General features: G+C 54.7%; 1 protein-coding gene across 1 annotated transcript in view; it reads left to right on the top strand.

The window, feature by feature from the left end:
• The first annotated feature begins 404 nt into the window (after positions 1-404).
• CNTROB (centrobin, centrosomal BRCA2 interacting protein) overlaps positions 405-9,135 on the top strand; it is a 29,977-nt gene continuing 21,246 nt past the window's right edge. Inside the window, exons 1-4 of the mRNA XM_015415706.1 lie at positions 405-972; positions 1,056-1,149; positions 4,771-4,849; positions 5,402-5,567. Coding sequence (XP_015271192.1) covers positions 565-972; positions 1,056-1,149; positions 4,771-4,849; positions 5,402-5,567 — 747 coding nt within the window. The 5' untranslated portion in view covers positions 405-564. The remainder of the gene's footprint in view (positions 973-1,055; positions 1,150-4,770; positions 4,850-5,401; positions 5,568-9,135) is intronic.

Genomic DNA, 9,135 nt, shown 5'->3' with positions numbered 1-9,135 from the left:
GAAGATTCCTGAAAATTCCTTTTTTTTTGGGGGGGTAGTGCAGAGCCTAGGGCGGGGGGTTTGGGGAGGGACCTCAGGAGGGGTGGGATGCCATAGAGTCCGTCTCCCCCCCTCCAAAGCAACCCCTTCCTTGTGGGGGAACTGGTCTCTGTATTCTGGAGCTCAGCTGTAGTTCTAGGAGATCTCCAGGCCCTGCAAGGTGATGGCCAGCCCTAGGTGAGAGGTGTGGGGGGGGGCGCCTCAGCTTCCTCTGAGGCTCTGAGAAGCTCACTCAGAAGTTCATACCTTGAATCAAACTTTGTCGGTCTCCAAGGTGCCGCTGGATTCGAACTTTGTTCCGCCTGCTTCAGACCCACACGGCGACCCACCCTGAATCTGTCTTCTTCTCCTTCTTATTTAGGGCCACCTGGGACGTTCTCACCCTTCCCCCGTGCATCATGCTTGGAGCCTCTTCTCCTCAGCACCCTGGACAGAGCTGCATACCTGAATCTACCTTGGCTCTCGTGGAAACCCACCCATCATCAAGGGACCCCCCCCCTTATAACAAAGACGCCAGGCTTCTGAATGCAGGACTCTTGCTGCCTTGCTGAGCGGGGGAAGCGGCGGATCCCTCCTTCCTCCCTCGCCTCGATGGCGGAGAAGAGCACGTGCCGGACTTTGAACTCCTCCATCCACAGTGAGGACCTGCTGAGCGACATGGAGCTCCTGCCCGCCTCCGTGCCCACCACCCCCGCGCAGCCGGTGCCCCGTGCCCAGTCAACCAGCCCCTTCTCTTCCACGGTGACCACACAGCTCTACACCTCCCTGCACCAGAGCCGGCAGGCCGAGGCTCAGGCCCGCTCCCACCTGGAGGCCCAGCAGGGTCGGAGCCTGGCCAGGGAAGCGGAGGCTCCTGAGGTGGACCTGGATACCTTGGCGGAGGAGCTGAGCCAAAGGCTGTCGACCAGTGTGGAGGCCAGTGCTTACAGGAAGGTGAGGAAAGGGGGGGACTGGGGGCCGGGGACGGCCAAGATCTCTCGGCGCCAGTTAAAACGCGGTCTCCTTCCTTGCTGCAGGGCGGCGCTACCGAGTCCCGCCACATCACGGAGATGGAGAACGTGCGCTGCCACTTGCAGAGTATCCTCCGTAGCTCCAGGGAGCCTGCGCATGGTGAGTGGTGGGCAGAGGAGGAGGGAGAGACCTCTTCTGCAAGAAGGAGTTGGAAAGCTCCTGGCTACTGCCGAGGAGGAGGAGAAGAAGAGGAGATTGGATTTATACCCCACCCTTCACTACCCAAAGGAGTCTCAGAGCGGCTTACAAACTCCTTTCCCTTCCCCTCCCCACAACAGACACCCTGTGAGGTAGGCGGGGCTGAGAGAGCTCTTTCCAGAGCTGTCCTTGAGAGAACAGCTCGTCAGAACTACGGCTTGCCCAAGGTCATCCAGCCAGGTGCAAGTGGAGGAGTGGGGAATCAAACCCGGTTCTCCCAGATTAGAGTCCGCGCACTTAACCACTACACCAAACTGGCTCTTAGTGGGAGGGCTTCTAGTGTCCTGGCCCCACTGCTGGACCTCCTGAGGGCACCTGGTATTTTTGGCCACTGTGTGACACAGAGTGTTGGACTGGGTGGGCCATTGGCCTGATCCAACATTGGCTTCTCTTATGTCCTTATGTTAAGAGCAAAGGTCCATCGGCGGCTATTAGACACAAGGTATAGATAGGAACTCTCGGTCTGGGGCAAGGGATGCTCTGTATTCTTGGTGCTTGGGGGGGGGGTCAATAGTGGGAGGGCTTCTAGTGTCCTGGCCCCACTGCTGGACCTCCTGATGGCCCCTGGTATTTTTGGCCACTGAGTGTTGGACTGGGTGGACACCCTCAGAGGTAGGCAGGGCTGAGGGAACTCTGACAGAAACTGCTCTTTTTCAAGGACAGCTCTGACAAAACAAGGTCATCCAACCAGGTGCAAGTGGAGGAGTGGGAAATCAAACCTGGTTCTGCCAGAGTCCACGCACTTAGCCACTATACAAAACTGGCTCCCCCATAAGCAGACCTTCCCTCCCCTGCAAACAAGGGCCTTTGGCTAGCTCCCCCTGTATCGTCTTGAGGTATTCTTCCATCCCTTTCCTCGGTGTCTTACTTGCCTCAGTGGATCCAGGATGAAACGTGCCTAGCCAGCCTTCGAGGACTTGAAGGATGGTGGAACAAGCCTGGCGTTTGGAGGGACTGATTGGTGCAGTGGTTAAGTGTGTGGACTCTAATCTGGGAGAACTGGGTTTGATTCCCCACGCCTCTACTTGCAGCTGCTGGATGACCTTGGGCAAGCCATACTTCTGCCAGAGCTGTTCTCTCAAGAGCAGTCCTCGAAAGAGCTCTCCGAGGCCCACCTAACTCACAGGGTGTCTGTTGTGGGGAAGGGAAAGGAGTTTGTCAACCGCTCTGAGACTCCGAGTGAAGGGGAGGGTATAAATCCAATCTCTTCTCCTGATTGGCAGCAGCTGCAAATACCACAAATATTTACAGTCCCCTCCTCTTCCACTGGCCACAGGAGTCATGCTTGAAATGGATTATGCTGAGCCTCCCCCCAGTCTTTATCTTGCTTGTTTTGTGGAAAGTGGTCGAAGGGGGCCATGCCGACGGTGTAGTGAAAGAATAAAAAACAAGAGGGCTATGGGGGGGGAGTTTCAGTACGAAACCTTTCTTTTTCCCCCCCATTGCACCATTATGGTTTGTTCTTTTGCTTTTTCGTGGACAACCATTTGGGAGCCCTTCTGGTTTAAAACGTGTGGGCTGCCTTTGCGCTCCTGAAATAGTAAATGTATTGTGCATGCAGTGGAGAAAAAGAGAAAACGCCTTTGGGAGAGGTGGTGGCAGCAGCGGCCCGTCCCTTTTGCATGTCTCGTTATTATTGTGGCTTTAGGGACTTCTTAAAACTGTGCCAGTGACTGTTGGCTTGAAAACCACCGATTCGATGTGTTTGTTCATTTGAAAGGTCGGCTTTTTCGTTCACGTGGCCATATTCACTCCCAGGTGGGACGGCTGGTCTCTGTTTCTGTGCTTAACCGGCTGCAGCTTAAAACCAGGCTCCAGTGGAACAGCCATGCTTGTCCGTTGCACAAAGGCTCCTGTGGCCAGTGATGTGGGTGTTCTGGGAAAATTTAAATAAATAATGTAAATAACATTAGCAAAAGGAGGCAACTGGCCGGTGTGCAAAGGGTGGGGTTTGTCCATTGCTATTATTTGTTATTGTTCTTATTAGCTTTGTTTGTAGTGAGACCATAAGAGAAGCCATGTTGGATCAGGCCCCTCCAGGCCAACCCTCCGTGTCACACAGCGGCCAAAACCCAGGGGCCATCAGGAGGTCCACCAGTGGGGCCAGAACTCCAGAAGCCCTCCCACTGTGGCCCCCCCAAGCACCAAGAATACAGAGCATCACTGCCCCTGACAGAGTGTTCCATCTATACCTTGGGGCTAATAGCCACTGATGGACCCCTGCTCCATATGTTTTCCCAAGCCCCTCTTGAAGCTGTCTGTGCCTGTAGCAGCCACCACTTCCTGCAGCAGTCCGCTTTTCACTCTGGGACTCCAAGCAGATTACAGATACGCTCGGCATTGGCATTCAGTCAATCGGCAAGTAAATGGCAAAGCATGACAAATTTTTTTTTTACTCTAACTGCAAAGATCGCTGATGTTTGCTGTGTGTACAATATGGCCCATGGCGGCGGCAGCATCTGAATGGAGCGACCCTCAGAGATTCAACTGCTTGTCGTTCCCTGCTTCGTATCCCACATTTAGCCCATCCAACGTGATAGATTTGCAGCACGACTGCCCTGACATCTCAAGACAAACAGGCTGTATTTACAGATGAGGGGTGGAAAACTTTCCAGAGAACATAAGAACACAAGAGAAGCCAATGTTGGTTCAGGCCAAAGGCCCATCCAGTCCAACACTCTGTGTCACACAGTGGCCAAAAATACCAGGTGCCATCAGGAGGTCCAGCAGTGGGGCCAGGACACTAGGAGCCCTCCCACTGTTGCCCCCCCCCAAGCACCAAGAATATAGAGCATCCCTTGCCCCAGACCGAGAGTCCCTATCTATACCTTGTGGCTAAGAGCCACCGATGGACCTCTGCTCCATATGTTTATCCAGTTCCCTCTTGAAGCTGTCCAGATACAGCAGAATAAAAAAAAATTCTGGAAGCTTTTACCCTGCATCGCTTTCTGCGGCACCTGAAAAGGCTTTGGTGGGCTGACGTTACAATGAACATGTCCATCTTTAAGGTGGCCCGAGCCGTTTTCTTTTGTCCCCCCGCCCCCCGGTCATTTGCCTGGGATTACCTGCTGCAGCATCGACACCTGTTCTCGCCGCTGAAACACCAGCTTTGGTGGTTTCCCCTGTGCCGTGGGAATAATCCTGCCTTCTGCTTGAGCGCCCTTTCCCTTCCCTGTGCGCAGCTCCACGCCCCCCCAGCTTCAAGCCCGCCAGATTCTAGGCCCCTTGGGATAAAGCACTGGGCTTGTAGCAGAACAGTCTGACGGCCCCGCAGTGCTTGGTTTGTTCTAAGCAGACCGCTCTGCTGGGTGCGGGAGGCAGGGGAGAGCCCTTTCCGGCCCAAGGGTCCGTTTGGGAACCTTGATTCTGCTCTGGCACCCCTCTAGAGCCGTCCTAGACGCTGCATGGCTTCTGTGGCAGGCAGCCCGTCATCTCCCAGTGGCAGGGGAAGAGAGCCATGTCCCTGCGTCCCCCAAAGCCAGGCCCAAGCCACAGACAGCCATTCCCCTTCTCTGCCTGCAGGGGACGGCCTGTCTACAGGAACCTTCGAGCGGAAAGACAGCGACTCGTTCGAGAGCGACAGCACAGCTGCCCTCCTCAAGTAAGAGCGCCACGGTGGCCTGAACTGGCCTCCCGCGAGGGTTTCTTGCCAGGGGCAAGTGTGTCTACCGGGCCAGATATTTTCACAGGGTAGCAGTGTTGGTCTGAAGTCAAGCAGCTAGATTTGAGTTCAGGAGCACCTTGGAGACCCTGCGGGATTTTTGAGGTGTAAGCTTTTTTTAAATTGGACAGCATCTTTTAAGCAGGGAGGGGAGATTCGGGGTTTGCTATTTAATCTTCCTTGTTTCTAACTGAAAGTGTTGTTACATGCCTTGATCCTCGAGGAAAAGCGGGATATAAATGTTCTGATTAAATAAATATCATCGTGCGGGCTGCGGAAGAGTGGGGGGAGGTGGCCGAAACAGGGACCTTGATGAGGCCGTAATGGGGCCAGCCCTGCTATTGGATGCTGCCCAAAATGCGGGAGTAGGGTGGGCCCATGTCTCTGCCCCACATTTATGGCCTGGGAGCCAGACAACGGGGGCGGCAGGAGGGTGGAGGGACCGCAGGCGAAGTCTCCGGCACTCTGCTCACACGCTCTCGTTTGCCGCAGTGCCCGGCCCCTGCAAGAAGTCTCCCCGCCCAGGTCCGTGGCGGGCTTCGAGGACCTGTTCCCCCGCTACACGAGCCTTCGCCAGGTCCAGATCCGCGAGCCTCTGTCCTACGCTAATCCCCACCTCCTGAAGGACTCTCTGGACAAGGAGCAGGCCCGGCGGAAGGTGAGAGGTGCCAGGCAGCCGCGCGACCGGCCCAAAAGTGTTGCAGAGGATTGTGGGAGTGTGAGGGAGTCGGGGGGGGGGGAAGCTTGCCAGGCCGGGACTTCACTGCTGTTTCCTCTCCCGTGGCTGCCTCGGGCCTGGCTGCTTGAGGCTCTCTTCCCCGGGAAAACACTCCACGAAGCCTGGCGTCTGCTCAAAATGCACCAGCCCTGCAGAGCTGCCCCTCCCTTGTTTTCGTCCCCCTGAGCTCTTCCTGGTTGCCGGGATTACGGCTCCGAATTAGGCAGCCAAAGCTTCTTGAAGGACAGACCGATGCGGCCAAGGGAGGGGGAGAGGGGTGCGCGTCATGTGACCTGCGACTTTCAGCAAAGCTGCTCAGCTTAGCCGGGTATCATGGCCTGTAATGAGCTTTTCTGCCTCCCTGCCACGTGGCCCCCCCCCCCCGCTGCCTTCGTCATGGGCAGGGCCCCATCTCCGCCGAGGGGAAGAGCCAAGCCAGCCCCTCGAGTGGGACGCGCCCTTCGCTCCCATCCCATTTCCACAGCCTTGCTTTTTCCTTAAATGCCAGAAAAGGGAAGGCTTTGCAAAGGTTTACAGGTCAAGGTTTGGGGTCACCAGCAACGATAGCCGACATTCTGCAGTCTCTTTCCAAAGCTACTGAAGAAACCCAGGAAACCTGGCTTCAAAGTGACCAACTAAACCGGAGTCCCCAAAGAAAACGATGGGATTGCACAAGGCCTGTATCTCAGTACCCTCCTCCTCTCAATGCCTGATCCGGGCTACAGAGAGTCCGGTGGCACCTTAATGACAGACAGATGCATTGTGGCCGTAAGCCTTTCTGAGCCGGAGCCTGTGTTGTCGGCTATGTGAAGCATTACCCTCTGTTGGCGTGTATACATAGGTATCCAGAGGAGCAGTGGAAGAGGGGTTGTTACGAGGGACAAGGCGTTTTACCCTCCTAGGTACAGCATAGATGAAAATAAGATCCATTAATGAGAAACCCAATTAGATGGGCATAGACCCACAACCAACCAGTAGTAAACTAGTAGTAAACTCATAGTAGGCCTTCTCGGCTCGTGGCAGAGCTCAGTGAAAAGTATGCATACACCTTACAGAGGAGCGATTGTTTTCTGCAGCGTGCCAGCAGCTCCCGGTCTCTGTTGAGCCCCAGGCCGACAGTTCTTCGGATCTGCGTGCGAATTTCAACGCAGCAGTTTTGCCCTGGAGTCTAAAACTTCTTTTAAAGCACGTTTCTCCCTCCCTTGAGGCTGCAGAGGGAATAAACTGGCAGTGCTCTCCAGCCAAAGGAGAACCGAGCAGCTCTGCCATTGATCTTAGCGTTCTGTTTATTTTTCAAAAATGTATATCCTGATTTTGGCGCTAATAGATCCACATAAAGAATAACAAAACAAGTTTCCGTGATACAGGTTAATGCCCGATTAAAATTAATAAGATAATCACACATCAAAAAAACAAAGCGGGGACTGAGTAACGGAAAACTCAGCAGGCGTTCCGAAGCAGATCTAAATTTAAAGTTTAACAGTGGTTAAAAAAAACCCCAAAACCATCTGAAAAAGAACCATGGGTAGCAGGGATTGGGCCAAGTGAGCTTCCTTTGAAGGGGTACCCCCATGGTCTCCATGCCAGTGTCAAAATGGCTCTGTCCCAACTAGTAACTATGGACTCTACCGCACGTGGTGGGAGACTCCCAGCTGATCTGATGGGGAAGATCTTGTTTCATGTGGGAGAAGGGTGGCATGTTAAGGTTTGGACCACGGCCTGCCTCTTCCATGGTTTTTAGCGAGAATTTGCAGCAGGCACTTCCATAAGCTTTCCAGGGAGCCACTGTTTACTTCCTGCCTCATTTGCTTTCATCCAGATTTTGAGACTAGTGAAGCTAGGTTCGACTCCAGTAGCACCCTCAAAACCAACAAGAGTTTTGGGGTATAAGCTTTCAAGAGTCAAAGCTCCCTTGTCAGATACGAAGGGAAGCTGGTGAAGTGTGGCACGGGAGGAGAGAGACAGTGGCTCAGTAGCAAAGCATCTGCTTGGTGTGCCGAAGGTCCCAGGTTCAATCCCTGGTGGCATCTCCAGTTAGAAGGACCAAGCGGCAGGTGATGTGAAAGACCTCTGCTGGAGACCCTGGAGAGCCCCTGCCGGCCTGAGTGGACAATACTGACCTTGATGGACACGATTCAGTAGAAGGCAGCTTTTGTGTTTGACTGTGCAGAACAGATTCCAATTCGGCGACCTCCCCTAACCCCTTGGATTTCTTTCCCGGCGTGGGCTGACATTCCTCAGCCAGTGGGCTGGTTTCAGACCCGCAGACAGAACCCTCGCGCCCTGGGAGCCAGGCGACCCAGTTTCCCCTCTTTGTTGTTGCATCACGGCCATCTCCTGGAACGGGGGTCCCGTGCCTTTTCGAGCCTGGGGGCGCCTTTGGAATTCTGACACCGGCTGGTGAGCACTGCCCCAAAATGGCGGCAGGTGAAGGCGGAGCCAAACACATACAGGGAGCCCAAAGGCAGGGGAGAAGGGGTGTAATTTAAAAAAAAATACGCTGGGAGAGAGGCGTGAGGGAGAATAAAACGAACACCGTAAGAACATAAGAGATGCCAATGTTGGATCAGGCCAAAGGCCCATCCAGTCCAACACTCTGTGTCACACAGTGGCCAGAAATACCAGTGCCATCAGGAGGTCCACCAGTGGGGCCAGGACACTAGGAGCCCTCCCACTGTTGACCCCCCCCCCCAAGCACCAAGATGGCAGAGCATCCATTGCCCCAGAGCCCCTATCTATACCTTGTGGCTAATAGCCACTTTTGAAGCCGTCCATGCTTGTAGCCACCACCACTTCCTGTGGCAGTGAATTCCAAGTGTTAAATCACTCTTTGGGTGAAGAAGGACTTCCTTTTATCCCTTCTAACCCGACTGCTCAGCAATTTCATGAAGTGGTGGCAACTGCTGCTGAAACAACATTCTTTTAATCTGTGTAGCTACTTCTGTCTTCAGTGGCCAGTCAGAAGCCCTGTTGGGCACGTGCCCCATGCTGGCCCTGCTCCGCTTCTAAAATCACTCGGTGGGCACCGCGTTGGAGACCCCTGCCCTAGAAGGTAGCCGAGAGGCCGTGTTGCACAGACAAGGAGCGACTTCCTCCAGGGAGGCGCTAGCGGGCTGCGTTGCGACCCATGTGCTGCTGCAACAGGGCTGACCTTGCGGGAGCTGCGGCCGAGCCCCTTGCGTGGCTTTAAGCCGCTTGCCAGGGTGGGTGGAAGGCTGGCCGGCTCCTTCCCAAAGCTCCATTTAGCTCCATAAGCCTATTAGAACGCAGCCTGCCTTCCCCAGCCCAGGTGCCGCTGGGAGCCCAAAGGAAGCTTTCTGGCCCTCGCGGTGATCCAGAAAGTCTCCTTCCCTGTGGGTGGAAGTACCTGTGGAACTGGAGACGCAAACATCGGCTCTCTGGGGAGAGCTGAGATGGAGTGCCACCTCCTCACCCATCTCCTGCAGCATTCTTCATGCAAAGCACAAAATTTATCCTGCCCGGAAGTTGTGTTTTCTGACCAAAGGAG

Source organism: Gekko japonicus, unplaced genomic scaffold, assembly GCF_001447785.1.
Source record: "Gekko japonicus isolate JY-2015 unplaced genomic scaffold, Gekko_japonicus_V1.1 scaffold4463, whole genome shotgun sequence".
Lineage (NCBI taxonomy): Eukaryota > Metazoa > Chordata > Lepidosauria > Squamata > Gekkonidae > Gekko > Gekko japonicus.
The sequence above is the reverse complement of the archived record's forward strand: the minus strand, read 5'-3'. Positions and strand labels throughout refer to the sequence as shown.